Source organism: Schistocerca serialis, chromosome 5, assembly GCF_023864345.2.
Source record: "Schistocerca serialis cubense isolate TAMUIC-IGC-003099 chromosome 5, iqSchSeri2.2, whole genome shotgun sequence".
NCBI classification, from domain to species: Eukaryota; Metazoa; Arthropoda; class Insecta; order Orthoptera; family Acrididae; genus Schistocerca; species Schistocerca serialis.
Genome location: NC_064642.1, coordinates 34,600,452 through 34,618,157, shown reverse-complemented (window position 1 = coordinate 34,618,157; position 17,706 = coordinate 34,600,452). Strand labels below are relative to the sequence as shown.

The 17,706-nt window shown below is 41.2% G+C and overlaps 1 protein-coding gene across 1 annotated transcript in view; it reads right to left on the bottom strand.

Moving 5' to 3' along the window:
- LOC126481728 (uncharacterized) overlaps positions 1 to 17,706 on the bottom strand; it is a 160,738-nt gene that overhangs the window by 59,371 nt on the left and 83,661 nt on the right. The window contains 14 exon segments of the mRNA XM_050105681.1: positions 1,606 to 1,717; positions 1,823 to 2,077; positions 2,158 to 2,390; positions 4,907 to 5,048; positions 5,155 to 5,409; positions 5,496 to 5,728; positions 6,120 to 6,261; positions 6,368 to 6,622; positions 6,706 to 6,938; positions 9,136 to 9,277; positions 9,384 to 9,638; positions 9,722 to 9,948; positions 12,400 to 12,463; positions 12,553 to 12,601. Coding sequence (XP_049961638.1) covers positions 1,606 to 1,717; positions 1,823 to 2,077; positions 2,158 to 2,390; positions 4,907 to 5,048; positions 5,155 to 5,409; positions 5,496 to 5,728; positions 6,120 to 6,261; positions 6,368 to 6,622; positions 6,706 to 6,938; positions 9,136 to 9,277; positions 9,384 to 9,638; positions 9,722 to 9,948; positions 12,400 to 12,463; positions 12,553 to 12,601 — 2,597 coding nt within the window.

Here is a 17,706-nt window from a genome sequence, read left to right as displayed (position 1 = left end):
CTGTAACATGTCTGTTTTTTAATGCCTCTCTGTCTCTGCCACAATTGCCGACCAGTTCTTGCTAATACCTCATATGTAATTTTATATAGCAAAATAGTATGATTTCGTTCATGCTAGATGGCGTGTCCATGTACTGGTTCTTGCGTAAAAGACTGTCAAAGAACTTCACAGGACTCCTTTGATTCTGGTTCTCTGTGCATCTCAATTTCTTCCTCGATGAGCTCTTAAGTTCCGTTCTACTAATATATCGCGAGGAAAGCATATTTAAACTCCTGATACGAGCGATACGTTTGTGTGGTGTCACTGTATTGCACTACCGAATCCCCTTGTAAGTGTGCACTCAGAAAGTCTAGCTTGTGTGACAATGACCATGATGGTGGTAATAAACCAAATTGAGATACCCACACCTTGAGATGAACAGATTTGTCTTTTCCCTATACAATTCGAATTTCCGTATGGAAAGGAAGTGCTTCAAATCAAATGCTTCTTGCTCCCTAACATATGTCCTGTCAGCTGTTTGTGAATCCCTGTATTCTGCTACAGGTCCCCCGTATGTTGTTGACTCACAACTTCTACTTTCTCTTGCGACAAGCTCGTTGATGTCAGGTGCTTGCGACCTTATTGAGTGGAGTGCAATTATTTCGTAGGCTGTCATCCACCTCCAATCGTGAACGTTGCGTGATAAGCTCACAAAAACCTCTCTCGTTGCTAATTCTTCTTTCCTGTGCTGTACTCGACAGGACCAATGATTGATTTTCCTCATTTTCCTTGGTTGAACTTATTTCCAGATTTTCAGGATACTTGCGTCTCTTCCGTATTTCGCGTGAGATTAAGTTCTCCTTGCGCGAACGGTGGCTTCATCTAGTTTTGTGACAACATCGACCTCAATATTGTCCAATCTTCTTCCAGCATTTGCCATGCAAGTTTGTCGTTCTTTCTGCCTTGCTTACTATGTCCAATACATTTTCCAAGACTGGAGTTTTTGTAATTGCGTATTTATTACTTCCTGTGCTTTCTCTACATCTTCTGCCAACTGTTTGGCTGATTGGGCTACCTTCTTGACTTTCATAGCCACACCGTTCGCTTCTGGCGCTCGTCTATTTACATTTTTCAGATCTTCGCTAAAAATATACCATTTTTCCTTTTTCTCTTTCACAGTTGCCTTCATTTCACGTAACGGTTCCTTTCTCGCTGTCTCATTGAATATGGAAGTGAGTGAGTGGGAAGAAGTACTATATATCTGCAACTGAAGGTAAAGCCGAAACATTATCATAACTGTTTGCAACAAATAAACGACAACTGTCTTGCAGTACACTTACGATTAGGAGACAAGAAAATGCAAGCCACAATTTAAAAACGTGCCTTACATTGTGTAATTAAATGGTCGAAAAACGTTTCTCTTGCGAGTCTCCCCAAAGCTCCTAGGTGTTTGAAGAGGGTTGAGGGTTACACAGTTTCATAAAAATATCACAACTCACGTTAAGCACAGAGGTTTATTTTTTTTACGCATTCATTACATCAAAATCGGGGACTGGGAAACGTGCCTATGTTATCAGTTCGGAGTTGAGAGTGGAGGACGGCCCGTATGACTTTAAAAAGTCCAGCCGAAGATCTTCCTGAAGAAGTCCATGATGGCATCCACATCGATACCGGCGTCCCTCAGCTTCTGGATCAAGTCCTGCACAGCATCCAGCTCCAGAACACGCAGCACCAGTTGCTGGAAAGGTCACATTTCTCGTTAGAGATCAAGTAAAGAGGCACATAAAATAAAACTTTTGGACACCTGTAGCCATTCAACAGCCATGAAAGGATTACTACTTACGTGGAACTCGTCCGAGCTGAGCCTGTTGATGAGTTCAGCAAAGTCGGCGCTGGTCTCCAGCTTCTCGTTGTAGAGAGCCTTCAGCTCGTCGACTGGGAGGATGGCGAGGATCTCATCGAGCATGGACTTGAGGCTCCTGCTGCTCCTCCTCATTCGGCTGGCGGGTTTCGTAATCTGAGGAATGCCCAGGAAGTCGTGGATCGTGTTGAGGAAGCCGTAGGGGTCAAGGCCAGAGGACTCGAGGAAGTTGAGCAGCTGCGGATAAATTGAGCAATCACTAATTTTGTAATGTAACACCTCATAGGTACATACATGTCTAATGGAGCGTTGCTTACATCGTAGAGCTCGGGCTGCTGGTCGACGTATACGACGATGCTCTCGAACTCGTCAGACATGAGGTACTGGAGGGCGGCCTGCACTTCAGCATCGTTGGCGACGTAGTTGAGGACGATGTTGACGATTTCGTCGACGGGGATGAGGGCCAGGAAGTCGTTCAGGTCATCCTGCAGGTTGCGGCTGGATTTTTTTGCGGGAAAGCGCTGGATCTTCTTGACTGCGATGATAGGCCCTGTAAAACATGCTGAGTGTTGTTACTTGGAACTAACCACATATCCATTAGAGCACGTTTAACTGATCTGTTAAAATATATTGAATTTCAGCTGATGACTTTTGCTGCCACTTGAGGACTAAATGCTACACACTGGTAGATGAGGTGACTATGTTGAAGTATCTTCCTATTGTCATTTTCTTGTGAATCGTTTAGTAATCTGTATTACAAGTAGGTATTGCTTTCATTTCGGAGTGATTGATTATCCTTTTGTGGAGAAAAGTAGATTCATAAACTCTCTTACTTGATTACTTTGCATATGACAGACCACTTATAGTTGAACAATGCTGTTGTTTGTATAGATGAGAGAGTGTTTCACTCCTGGACTAATAAATATGTTTGTTTTCCTATATCTCTCCTCATTTTCTGTTAGTGATAGTAAAAAAATGATGTGCCTCATGTAGTTACTGTGATTTCCATTCTAAATCATAATCCATAACATTGAATTAAATGACAGTGTTGCGACAGGCAGTTCACTATTTGCAAGTATTTTTAACAATGACTTTCTAAATGTCGCACCAAATATAGCATTAAGTAATTGAGTTGAAGAAGGAAGAGAATATATTAAAAAGGATATTCCACAGAACTTTAAACAACTAGAAATAGTACCAACATCCTTCACTGAAATTAATAGAATAAAGTGTAAGAATTCTGAAAAACAAAAGTTCTTGTGGGATTGAGGGAATTTCAAAAAGTATTATCAAAAGTTCTTTCAAATTAACAAGTAATGTCCTGAGTGATATATGCAATGCATCACTGGCATCGGGAATTTTTGCAGACAGATAAAACTGCAGTTATTAAACCATTTCAGACGAATGGTGACAACATCATTACTCACATCTTTTCTAAGATGTTCGAGATGGAATGTACTCAAGAGTAGTCACACAGTTAAGTGGAAAAAGTTTCCTTAAAGTATCGTAGTTTGTGTTTCAGAAAGGTTGTTCAACTGAGAATACTGTTTATAAAGTCACTCTTCAAATAGTACCTTCGCCAGCTGATATATTCTGTGGTCTTTCTGAGCCCTTTGGTTATGTAAATCATAATACTCTCTAAGAAAAACTAGCGTCTTGTGGATTTGATGACTTTATGCACAGCTGGTTTGAATCATGCTTGACAAATAGAATGCAAATGGTTGTGCTGAATAATTCAGACAACGGCAGAAATGTAGGAAATTGTAGTGACTGTGGAAAAATATTGCAAATTGAGTCCCAAAAGATTCAGTTTTGGGTCCCTTCCTATTCCTCACATACGTTAATGATCCATCACTTAACACTCAACAAGCACATTTGATACTTTTGGGATACGATGCTAGTGTTATAATCAATCCCATTAGAGAGAGAGAGCAGTAGAAGAGTTGGTAAATGATATCTTCCAATTAACTATTAAGTGGTTCTCTGAGAATAGATTTTCCTAAATTTTGAAAAAATTCAGTCCTGTACAACAAATAGAGTCATACAAAAAATTGATCTAGCACATGAGCACATGAGTCAGTAAGTAGGGTAGAATGCTCCAGGTTTTTGGGTCTACATACTGAAGAAAACTTGAACTGGAAGAACCATGTTAGTGAGCTTGTCAAACAAAGTGCAGCTGCTTTTGATCCTCATACAACTGCTAATCATTGAAACAAACATGTCAATCACCTGACATATTTCCACTGAATAATGTCATACAGACTAATTTTCTGGCGTTACTCATCAATCAGGAAGAAATTATTCACTAACACAAAAGCAAGCAGTAACAATAATATTTGTGTTCTGCCATGGACGTCATGTAGGTACCATTTCAAGAAGCTAGTCATTTTAACAGTTTAATCATAGTACATACATTCATGTATGAAGTTCATCGCAAATAATCCATCACAACTTGAGAATAACAGTGATGTACTTACGTACGACACTGAAGGGAAAGAAGACTCTATAACCAGCTGTTAAAGCTGTCAGTGGCTCTGAGAGGCGTTGAATATGCAACATCAAAAATTTTTGAGTGTTTTCCCAGTAACATATAATATCTGACAGGTAGTGAAGCAGCTTTTAAAGCTAATTTAAAATCTTTCTCCTGGACAACTCCTTTTAGGCCATTGACGAATTTATACTTAAAAGTGTAGTTGCATGACTAAACCAAAAATAACTATTTGTTGATTAATGTTAACACTAACCGTTTATACATATTCTGTAAACTGACTCGTTGTGCATCATTTCTATAAAATAATCGTTCAAATGATGTATGGAACATTTACAGCAAGACTTGATATGAATTTAAATGGCTGTTATAGATTAATGTACTTTACGTTATTGGTGAATTCCTAATTTTGTGAGCCATAGGTCAATTCTCAAACTAGGAGAGTACCTTAATGTCTGCTTAGTAGTGTTGTAGATACTAATATTAGATTTCTGACCAACATTCCCAAAATTTTTCACGAGTATAAACCTGTAATAACAAGCCATTTTAAAGGGTGATTTTCTTAAAATTGTTCTTACTCAGCTTCAAGGAACTGGAATCAGCCCAGCCGAAGAGATTCCTGATGAAATCCATGATAGCGTCCACATCGATGCCAGCGTCCCTCAGCATCTGGATCAACTCCTGCACAGCGTCCAGTTCCAGAACGCGCAGCACCAGTTGCTGGAAAGGTCACATTTCTGGTTACACGTCAACTACAGTGGTGACAATATATAACATTACTGCACACTTGAAGCCACGCAGTAGGCGTGAAAGGATTACGGCTTACGTGGAACTCGTCCGAGCTGAGCCTGTTGATGAGTTCAGCAAAGTCGGCGCTGGTCTCCAGCTTATCGTTGTAGAGAGCCTTCAGCTCGTCGACTGGGAGGATGGCGAGGATCTCATCGAGCATGGACTTGAGGCTCCTGCTGCTCCTCCTCATTCGGCTGGCGGGTTTCGTAATCTGAGGAATGCCCAGGAAGTCGTGGATCGTGTTGAGGAAGCCGTAGGGGTCAAGGCCAGAGGACTCGAGGAAGTTGAGCAGCTGCAGAAAAAAATGGAGCAGTGAGAACCTGCTGTGTGATGTAACATCTCATAGGTGTATGAAGTGTCTAACAGAGCGTTGCTTACATCGTACAGCTCGGGCTGCTGGTCGACGTATACGACGATGCTCTCGAACTCGTCAGACATGAGGTACTGGAGGGCGGCCTGCACCTCAGCATCGTTGGCGACATAGTTGAGGACGATGTTGACGATTTGGTCGACGGGGATGAGGGCCAGGAAGTCGTTCAGGTCATCCTGAAGGTTGCGGCTGGATTTTTTTGCTGGGAAGCGCTGGATCTTCTTGACTATGACGTAAGGTCCTGTAAAAGACAAGCTCACTGTTATTACTTGGAATAACCACATAACCGTTAGAGAATGTAAATCTGAACAGTTACAATATACTGAATTACAGATGAAGGCCTTTGTTGCTGCTGTGGACTAAATGCATTGTAATGATATGTGAGGTGGTTATGTCAGTATTAGGTGATCTGAATGTATGTGAGTGTTGGAGATTAACTTACAGTAGTGTTATTTGTGGATTCCTAATTTCGTATGGCAGGTAAATTCTTTGTAGTGTTAGCAAACTGGGAGAGTATCCTAGAGTCGTGGATTGTAATGTGAGATTTTCTGACAAATATTCCCAAAAATTGGTGAGATTGTTAACCCAAATGACAAGCCATGTTAAGAGGTGATTTATTTAAATATTCTTACTCAGTTTCAAGGAGCTGGAATCAGCCCAGCCGAAGAGATTCCTGATGAAATCCATGATGGCGTCCACATCGATGCCAGCGTCCCTCAACATCTGGATCAATTCCTGCACAGCGTCCAGCTCCAAAACGCGCAACACCAGTTGCTGGAAACATCACCTTTCTGGTTAGAGGTCAAGTTTGGAGGTAACATAAAAGAAAAATGGTGGACGTTCGTAGCCAGAGAACAGCCATGAAAGGATTACTGCTTACGTGGAACTCGTCCGAGCTGAGCCTGTTGATGAGTTCAGCAAAGTCGGCGCTGGTCTCCAGCTTATCGTTGTAGAGAGCCTTCAGCTCGTCGACTGGGAGGATGGCGAGGATCTCATCAAGCATGGACTTGAGGCTCCTGCTGCTCCTCCTCATTCGGCTGGCGGGTTTCGTAATCTGAGGAATGCCCAGGAAGTCGTGGATCGTGTTGAGGAAGCCGTAGGGGTCAAGGCCTGAGGACTCCAGGAAGTTGAGCAGCTGCGGAAAAAAATGGAGCAGTGAGAACCTGAGTGATGTAACATGTCATAGGTGTATGAAGTGTCTAATGGTGCGTTGCTTACATCGTACAGCTCGGGCTGCTGGTCGACGTAGACGACGATGCTCTCGAACTCGTCAGACATGAGGTACTGGAGGGCGGCCTGCACCTCAGCGTCGTTGGCGACGTAGTTGAGGACGATGTTGACGATTTCGTCGACGGGGATGAGGGCCAGGAAGTCGTTCAGGTCATCCTGGAGGTTGCGGCTGGATTTTTTTGCTGGGAAACGCTGGATCATCCTTGCACCATGGAATGGCTCTGAAAATGGTATTTCGCTTATCAGTGCACCTTCTCTGCACTTTTGGGAAAGTTGTGTTAAAAATTACGTTACAATTGAGAAACTGTTGTGGGTCATTCCGTAACTTATCACTATTAGTGTGAAATTAGTTATTTATTAGGAAGACGTAAAATTATTGTTTACGAGTTGTAGAGTGCCACTTATTTTTATAATTTTCGCGGAAAACTCGCAAATAATGTCCATAATATAAACATTATATTGAGTTGTATGACTTTTTGCGAAAGATGGAGTTCTGCCTTTACCGTTATCTTTTGCATAGCGTCTGAGGTATTGCACTCGCATTAGAGAGAAAAACTGTTGCTTCTCATGCCTAGCCACCTACAATTAGTTTTTGCGTCAGTTACATAAGTTGTTTAATGTGATTCCTTTGTTCAAATATTTGAAAACGACGCTGACATCATTGTCCTTGATGAGATTTCACTGTAGACTTAAGAGTTTTGTCGGTGTTACGTTACACGCTAAATTTGTACCACTTCATCTTCTTATTGAACCTCTTGGTGAATGCACTGGGTACATTGTGTATAGAAATGGGATTCACGTCAGTGAGGAAAAGGAAACTCAAGGTTATAACTGTGATTCAGACGTATCTCTTCACAACAGGTTACTGTTTTTTATTTATGTATTTGCGCACCTTTTATATTCCCCACGATCGAATCTTGCTACTTTGAGACATTCTAACGTTCTTCAAACTTGATTGAAATAGATTAAATCATTAGGTTAATTTTTGTTGCTGTAGAATAATGGCAATAGGAATTGGTGCTGTGATAGTGTGATGTTAGTTCTTTCTGGTCTATAGAGGTGATGGCTATGGGGAGTTGTGCTTATTACAGTACTTGTGGATAGAGTAAATTCTTAGAACTGGGGGCAGTATTAAAGGAAAAATGTCTGATTTACACATTGGAAAGAAATGATTCGAATAAATGCGGGTGGATAGGACAGCAGCCGAGCAGAAAGCATATGGCCCGGAACAGTCGTCGTCGGTGAAAATACTTGGGAACCTTATGGGTTGTATGAAGGCTAGATCATGTGGGTGATTTCATGCTGGGGGAAGGGGAGACAATTAAGGTTACGTTAGGTAAGGATGTGGAATGTTTGGTGGGAAGTTTTGATAGGGGCACAGCTCAAGGCAAACATTGTCGAGGATGGGGGATACAATATGTTGTTGCACTTCCAGTTTATTGGAATTGTAGAAATGGTGATGCTGTTTTGTTTCAGAATGTATGTAAATCTTAGTAGCCGGTAAAGCATATGAGAGAGACAAGGTAGTGATATACATCTCATCTAGTTCCATGATTCTGAGATTTTAGTAAAACGTCAGAAAAGGGGAGGTCTATACAAATTGTGCATAACAAGGACAGTTGGAGGACGTATATTATGAATGGTTGATGGATGTGTGATGTAACCTCCTAGTCTAACCAGTTAGCAGTTTTCTCAGTAGTGCGCTTTCTTTGCTGTGGTTAGCAGCTGGTCGTTACTAGATTTTGGTAATGAAATTCCAGGGTATTTTAGCTTGTTGGAAGAATTGTGAACTGAATAGTACAGATCTCAGGAACACTATTTCTAGGTGGTTTTCCCTATAACTGTTTTGGGAAAATGTTACCTCTTTCGAGAGTTCGTATTATTATTGTAGGACTCCACGAACGTTGCCGCACTACATTACAGAAACGATTCGCCAAAACATGTTACTTCAGCTGAACTTGGAATATATTTGGGAACTGGTCTTAAGGACACTCACGTCTGCCCAGGGTCCAGCTACCAGAAAAAATTGCCATTCGTTGGTAGAAAATATTTCTCGCTTTAGCAGTCGAGCTTTACCACTTAACATATAAATCAGAAGACAGAAAAAGGGTCGAACACCGTCAATCTGTGTGGATTATTAGCGAACATATTCTTGTACATAGCTTCCTATGACGATTGGTTCATATTCTCGCAAAGAACTCTTGAAGTAGACAAGCTGAATTTCCAGAAAATTTCATGACTCCACATTCCCTCTGGAGGAGTACCAGAAACCAGACGACATGTTTGGTCACAGTTAGAACCGCAGAATTACGCCACGCAATGTGCAACACAATGGACAAAAGAATATGTGGCACATGCGAATATAAACTTAAAATAACAACCCCCATTGAAAGATGATTTTAAGGAAAACATTCTTACTCAGTTTCAAGGAGCCGGAATCAGCCCAGCCGAAGAGATTGCGGATGAAGTCCATGATGGCGTCCACATCGATACCGGCGTCCCTGAGCATCTGGATCAACTCCTGCACAGCGTCCAGCTCCAAAACGCGCAACACCAGTTGCTGGAAACGTCATATTTCTGGTTAGAGATCAAGTATGGAGGTAACATAAAAGAAAAATGTTGGACACTCGTAGCCATTCAACAGCCATGAAAGGATTACTACTTACGTGGAACTCGTCCGAGCTGAGCCTGTTGATGAGTTCAGCAAAGTCGGCGCTGGTCTCCAGCTTATCGTTGTAGAGAGCCTTCAGTTCGTCGACTGGGAGGATGGCGAGGATCTCATCGAGCATGGACTTGAGGCTCCTGCTGCTCCTCCTCATTCGGCTGGCGGGTTTCGTAATCTGAGGAATGCCCAGGAAGTCGTGGATCGTGTTGAGGAAGCCGTAGGGGTCAAGGCCAGAGGACTCGAGGAAGTTGAGCAGCTGTGGAAAAAAATGGAGCAGTGAGAACCTGCGTGATGTAACATCTCATAGGTGTATGAAGTGTCTAATGGAGTGTTGCTTACATCGTACAGCTCGGGCTGCTGGTCGACGTAGACGACGATGCTCTCGAACTCGTCAGACATGAGGTACTGGAGGGCGGCCTGCACCTCAGCATCGTTGGCGACGTAGTTGAGGACGATGTTGACGATTTCGTCGACGGGGATGAGGGCCAGGAAGTCGTTCAGGTCATCTTGAAGGTTTCTGCTTGATTTCGACGTAGGGAAGCGTTGAAATTTTTCAGATTTTGGGCCTGTAAATTTGAATTTTGGATAATTTGAAGTTTATTTAGGGTATGATATTTTTCAGGCTGTAGGAAAATATCGTTGCCATGTTTTAGTATCTTAATATTAATCATTTTCCTAATGGAATGTTTCTGATTCTTCGCCTGAAGACGGCTGTTTCATCGTTATGTGACGAATTGATATAGAAATTTTTTGCTGTGTAAATGAAACCTAGTTGCAGAGTGTGAGTCCAAGGATTTCTTATGATGCAGCTTGGATGCCGAACTTTACTGGTTTAGTTCAGATCATTTGACTTTGGGTCTGTTAGTGATTTGGAGTACTATATTAAATGGTATGTATGAAAGATTTTTATTTGCTTGAAACGTCTTGCAGGTAGGCCAGCTGTGCACATACAAAGTGACTACATGACAGAGCATTTAGCGTGTGCCATGAACAGTTTTTCCCTTCAAATAAAGTTAATGTTCATTTCAAGGAAAACTTTTTATTGTCAACACATTAAGTGTTCTGCCATCACAATTCACTAATGGTGCAGTGGATTAATGTATTCTTACATATCTTTATTTGGGCTGATATTTATGTAATATACATTCAGCGTCTTACCACACCATATAGTCTACAGATGAAGTACATTGATATGTTTCATAGGTAAGCTTTGGCGTAAGCACATGTCTTTCGATCTACATCTGTATCTGCTCTTTGGCAAGCACTGATAAGAGCGTAGCGAAGGGGACCTTCAATTGTACGACATACTGTACTACGGTTCCTTCTTCGTTCCATTCCATGGTCCAGGTATCCTCTAACTTTTCGAAAATTATATGTAGTTCTTCGGGGGATTTTCGATGTCTGTCAGTTAATGTTTGTCAAGATCTCTTTGAGGCTCTCCAGCAAGTGAAAGAGACCTCTAACGATTGTGGTCATTTTTCGTTTTTTACCGCTCTTGAGTCTGATGACTGAATTGATGCAGCTCTTCATGCTATTATACCCTGTGCAAGCTTGATCATCTCCTAATGAATACTGCAACATATATCCTTTTGAATCTTTTTACTGTTTTCATCTCTTGCTCTCCATCTGCGATTTTTACCTCTAGCACTTCCCTCCAGCTCTAAATTGGGGATCCCCTAATGTCTCTCAGAGTGTCCTATCAACTGATCCCTCGTCCTAGTCAGTTTGAGCCACAAATTTCCTTTGTATCCACTTCCGTTCACTACCTCCTCATTGCTTACGTTATCGACCTATCCAATTTTCAATTTTCTTCTATGGCATTGCATTTAGGAAGCTTCTATTATTTTCCTGACTAAACTATTAACCGTATATTTATGGCTACGCTCGATACCAATACTTCTAGAGTATACCAATACTTGAGCTCAGAACATGGTCTGGAATTCTGCAACAGACGAATGCAGAAGCTTATGGAGGATACTTTCGTTAATCTCTTTTACCAGCCTTCATCTACACTTGTGATCTGTGGTTTCTTCGAACTACTGGGAACAGATTTCTTTTTTTGTTCGAGGAATATTTTGTATATTATGATTAAAATTCTGTGTATAAACTGATAGCATTCGATATGGCGCTAGAACTTTGTTCAACTTCGATTGGACATTAATTGTGCTGCATTGACAGCCGTCACTTCCGAATTTATTTTGTGTTTTGTGAGAAGTCTTTCGAGGAGAATCTACTATGGTAGTCGTTAAATGTTTCGCCCTTTGCTGTTTTTAAGCCAAACACGTTTCATTTGGCGTCTCTCTATTTCATTTAGCATCTGTCTGTCTACATTGCTGTGCTGTGCTTTACACCTATGATAAGATTTCCCTGTTTCGTTAGAATTTCCTTTATAGAGACTCTATATCATGGAGAGTTCCGTCGGGATGTGTCAAATCTGTTTGTTGCCATCAGAATTAATATAATGTCGACATTAATGGGCTTTCAATCTGCTAGTTTTGAATAGCTTTCAGAGCATGTATTAGCATTATTTTGCAGGATGGCTAACAATTTTCGAGCGTATCTGCAACTGCAGATTTTGCAACATTTCGGTCGATATCAGTCGTGATCAAGCAAACCTCTGACCATTCATCTTGTCTCAACAGGTTCTTTACGTTTGGAAAAAGCGGATGAGCGATATCCACGTTGTACAGTGTGGGTGAATGGGTACTTTACTACCACTTTTTATAAGCATTGTTCTTGAGTCTGGGGAAATTTTTGTGTTCTAATGCTCCTAACAACTATTTCAGAATGCTCTTCTCGCGACTTTATTGTCTGATACACTTCTTAAATTTCTCCCTCCATTTCACGGATTCAGTGATCGCTAATAGCTTGAACTCGAGTGCTGTGTACGACAAGCAGACGCTGTATTTAAGATGCAAGCTATGCCCGATGATTGTGCACTGCTCTGTCTTATATTATAAGGCTGCTGACACTGCCTGCGAGGTCAGCAAGTGATGCAAAGTTGTCACTGTACATACCCCTGTGGACCGCAGCGCCGCAGGCGAGGCCGACGACAGCAGCGAACAGCAGGAAGAAGCGCATCTGCACAGTAAAGTGGCGCGTCAGCAGGGGCAAGCGGTGTCAACTAGTCTAGTCTAGTCTAGTCTACTGCAGAGCGGCGAGCGGCTTACCTTTCCAACTGTAGACCGCACTGCGATACCGCTGCTTCTAGGGTGGCACCTTTTATACGATTTTTTATCAGTTAATCGCAACGACCTTCGACTTTAGGAGATGGTACTCCCACATCGGCGACGCCGTGTTGACTGAGAGCTGATTGGTGTTGACACAGAGATAGCACTATCGCGATGAAGTAACGGAGCAGAGCACTGAGTCCACTCAATAGTCAGTAGACACCAGGGGCTGCAGTCGGCGACTTCTCACGGGTCACTTGTCGTCGAAATGTCGTGTAGATGCTGAAGATGAGACGCCTATTACGTGTCAAGGATTTATAAATTTTCTTATAGTAACGGAGATAGCAAGTAAAAGACGTACTCAGCTTATGGCGCCTGTCATTTTATTTCGGATCGTGTGTGTTCCGCACTGCTACCTACTAAGTTCATTACCATTCGCAACTTTGCCTCTGTCTAGTCGAGGAGCGCCTCGCTACATCTGTGTCAGGTGTAGAGGCACTACAGCATGAGACGAGTCGTACGTACCACGAAGGGACCACTTTCACCGTCACACTTCAAACGTCCCACGGTTTATTCGAATACTTTTGATACTTGCCAGATTTCCAAAGTTCTCCCTTTTTGCTTTAGATCGGCGTGAGTGGAAATGGTAGAGCTGATACATGCTCTCGTTTAATTTGGGGATGTATATGAAGTGGGTAATCTTTCCATTTTTCTTGCATTATCATACGTGACACTCTTGTTAGGGGTTTCCTTATTTTATAACTTTTTTAATGAATGTATGTGTACTCCTTTTATTTCCGTGTATTAGTAAATTAGTTACAGATTCGCCAGTAATTTCTTCTTACTTTGACTTACTCCTCTATCCTTTGAATAGAACTCTTTTTCTACACCGTAATGAATGCTTGGATGCAGATTGGTTTTATTATAGTCGCTTCTAGAACATATTGTTGTATCATGGCTCAATAGCCCGCATCTCGTGGTCGTGCGGTAGCGTTCTCGCTTCCCACGCCCGGGTTCCCGGGTTCGATTCCCGGCGGGGTCAGGGATTTTCCCTGCCTCGTGATGGCTGGGTGTTGTGTGCTGTCCTTAGGTTAGTTAGGTTTAAGTAGTTCTAAGTTCTAGGGGACTTATGACCACAGCAGTTGAGTCCCATAGTGCTCAGAGCCATTTGAAAGCCATGGCTCAATAACGATCACAATTAGTATATGTGAATCACAGTTCGAGTCTGTATCATAATACAATGGTTGAGTCATTTGCGTAATGTCCCTTGACAATTACTACACATGATCGAGGGCACTAAATGTGCTACTACCTAATTCGTGGCACTATTAGCGCGCAGAATTTACCTTAAGTTTCTTTCATTTTCTTCTCGATTGGCTAGGTAAACTTTTGGAAGGAACATTTTCCGAAATGTCGGAGGAAATATTCTTAACACGAGATCGGTAAACTGAATGTATGGTCCTCCCAGTTGCCAGGTTCATTCTAGTAGTGACATTTCTCTTTAACATGGGAGCGTTATTTCTGTAGCACAACTTGATTGCTGCAGTTAATAGAATGAACAGCATGCATATTTGACAGTTGTTGGCATTTCTTGTTAGTTGTTTCAGTACTTGAATTACTATGTCGCTACTAGTAGTTAGCTGACCGGCGATTCTCACAGGTAGTGCAGGCTGTTACGTGTGGTGTTGCAGAGTGAGCTTCCACTAGTCACTCGTACTACTTTACTTCAGCTAAGAACGTATACGCATGTAATGTATTCTTGTTATCAAATTCTGTTTAGGAGAGTGCATGCATAGAATGTGCTGCGCTTTAAAACGAATGATTACTTCTATTTAAAATTTGAATGGATTTGGAATGAACAGCTAAAGCATTTATAATAAATCGGTAAGACATGATAATCACAAAGAAGTATAGCCAATTATAGATTCTAGCGATCATCGAGTGGCTTCATACAACCTAAAACTTTTGAAGTTTCCTAATATCTGTACAATTGAAAGAAAAATATAAATACAAAATTAACCGCTTCACAACTTGAATGTCAGTGCTACTTTATTAAAGCATGAGCTGGTGCCTGAAATTTTTAAAGCGATACAATAACTTTCGTGATCGTCGAATCATAACAGCAGAGTCTGAAGCAGTTTCTTGTATAATGTTCTTGAAGATGAGAAGAAAAGACAGGTAATGTTTAAATCTTGTCTGTTCCATTGTTATCTTCCGTTGCTTTTTTTCTATAAATATATTTGTCAAGTGGGCGGATTCAGATACATAATTGAACGGATACTGTAGAGTTGCCTCGGGAAAACAGTTAATTTCAGGGTTATACATTTATGGAGGTTTAGAGTTATTAAAGTTTCATGGGCTTCTTTGGTATTTTCATAAATTAGACATGACTTATGCTTTAAGACATTCCAGATTTAAAATAAGTACTGTCCCGCAAAATTGTTTCAGCACCCTTTGGAAGCAAAAATTTCCACTTTTTCGAGCGTTAAGCCCACCACATTTCGCTGGTGCAAGGCGCTCTGTGTAATCGTTAGTTGACACTCCCTATTATTAATGCCACCGGCTAAGGTACTTGGCATTTTAGGCTAACCGCTAGGATTCAGAAGTAAAAAATCATTGCGGGTTGCTATGAGCAGGAGAGATCCGCTCAATATATAATTTGCAGCGTACAACGAAGATACGGTTTCGCCAACGATTATCACTGGTGGCAATAAGAAACTGCTAGAATGATAAAAATTATAGACAACATGTATTTGATCACGGATAGTGATGTTGTTCTGTTGTCAACTTAAACGTGGTTAAATAGTCATAACGCTTTACTATACTTAAAGACCCAGAAAAAAATTCACGGTCGACGATGCTTCGACCACTCTTCTTCAGAATCAGTCCTCAGTAGTCACCGCAACGCTGTACCCTTATTTTCCGACTTAAATTCCCGGTCATGGTTTGGTAGCTAACGTTGTAACACCGAGACATTGTGTTTCGTGGTGGAATTGATCAAATTTTTGTTACTGGAGAATGTTTTTTTCTGATCAATGAGCTAAATTCTTCTTATATACAAAATTGATGTAGTACAAGAGGTTAACCACGGAACCAGCAACTGAATGCGTGTTTGCCCCTCTGTGTATGGAATGTTACATTGGTGTTGTCATGATGTGGATAACTGTAACAGAGATGACTGGTAGTTTCCTTCAGACACTATTGTGCACCAGGTATAAAAATGTTGGCTATTTGTAATTAACAATCACAGACTAAAGTCTAGGTTACTTAACTCTGATTTCTACAATTGTCTGCTTATTTTTGAAAGCAATAACTCATAGTAAACATAGAATGACATTTCTTCCTCACACATTACAATAATTTTTAACCAATAGTTCGCAGATGCATCTGATCAGCATATCGAAATCGTTTCACAGTGATTTGTCGTTAATTTCATACCTACTGTTGATGTATAATTTTCAGCAAAAAGTACTGACGTTTTGTCACAAATACTGGACACTACGTTACGCGAAGGAAAGCTCCAAAACTATTATCTGCAAGCAAAATTTGTAAATTAGTAATCTTCAGTTTAAAATAAGCTTTATCATGGCGTCATTATACTAAATGTAAAGAAAAATTAAGTACTAATTCGACCACTTATATGTTACTGCTATTCCTGTAATCTGTTGTTTCGTCTTTCACTGTTTGAGCTAAATAACAACGACCAGGCCACGAACGAGACCTTCTGGATAGTCCATGGTTTTCTTCGTGATTCAGGACTTACTACGGCACATTCAGATTACAAGTCATAAGACGAGGGCAGCTTTTATAGATTTGTGATTAGACTTTCAAGTATCATGACGTACCGGGGACGTTTATTGCTGGAATAGAAAATTGTAACGTAAAGGGTAAATAGCATATTTCATGCTCGCTCTTCTTGTAATATTTCGCTATCAGTGGAATTATATCCACAAGAGGTGCAGAAGTGATCATGGAAGTTTTTTTTTAAGAGCAGCAACAGCAACATTGAAGTCTGCTTTAGCCGATGCCTAGTTACTGCCATTGTTATGTATTATTAGGATACCGCCTGTCATAGGAAACGGTGAGCCATCATCGTAAAGATTTCAGATGTTGTTTTCAGAGAAAGCGGCGAAACTGTCGCCACTACACACCGTACGTAAAAGCGAACTGTTTTCGTGGTATTCTAAGATACCCGATGAGTCTGCGATACCCGACCCCATTATGACTGCAGGTCAAACCACAGCGCGGCGCCCACCCGTTGCAGAAAATGCGTGGCACATAGTTTTGCTGCTGACACTCGAGTGCAGGTAAACGTTAGAACTAACTTTAGCACTACTTACAGTGTTTTGGTACGTCTTAGACTGCAGAACATTTACTGGTACTGCACACGTCGAACCACCGACGTCGATGACTGTTTTCCTGTAGCAGTGAGCCGGCCGTAGTGGCCGAGCGGTTCTAGGCGCTTCAGTCTGGAACCGCGCGACTGTCCATTGTATTGTTGAGAGAGTTTGTTGTGAGGAGCACGTGCAGGTTGCGTGTAAGATGGAATTCTTTTTATTCTGACGCAATTTAGTATAGCAGTCAAATTAGCAGCCTGCAATGCCTAGTGTGAGCACTGATTTGTGTTGTAATACTGGGCTGTATTTCAGTCGTGTGTTGCTGTTTCTGGTGAATAATGGCTACAGCCTATGTTGCCGCACCGGCTGGGCCAATGTAATAAATCTTGGGCTATTTGTAATTTCGCCCTCCATGCAATTCCTATTTCCGTCCCGGGAAACGAAATTTGGATTGCTATTATACATGGATTTTATTTGCTTTTTATGAAGGTTACTTTACATTTTTCAGATGAGAAAACGCAAGGGGAGAGAAATGTATTCGTTACACGAATTGCTTAGTTTGTTATCACGAAACGTGCTTTTTATCTGCACAGACGCTCAAATTCGTTGGTACACATCTTTGGAAGGCTGAGAAAGCTTGAAAAGATTGTTTATTCACGACTTTCAAGTGATTCATAATAATCAAACTGCCTGGCATTGTTAGAAAGAAAAAATACATTTAAATTAATTGTACTTTACAGAATTTTTGTGAGGGAGGAAATTACCAACACTTTTTTTGTATTTCTGTTTTTGCAGTGTTAAAATATATGTTAAATAT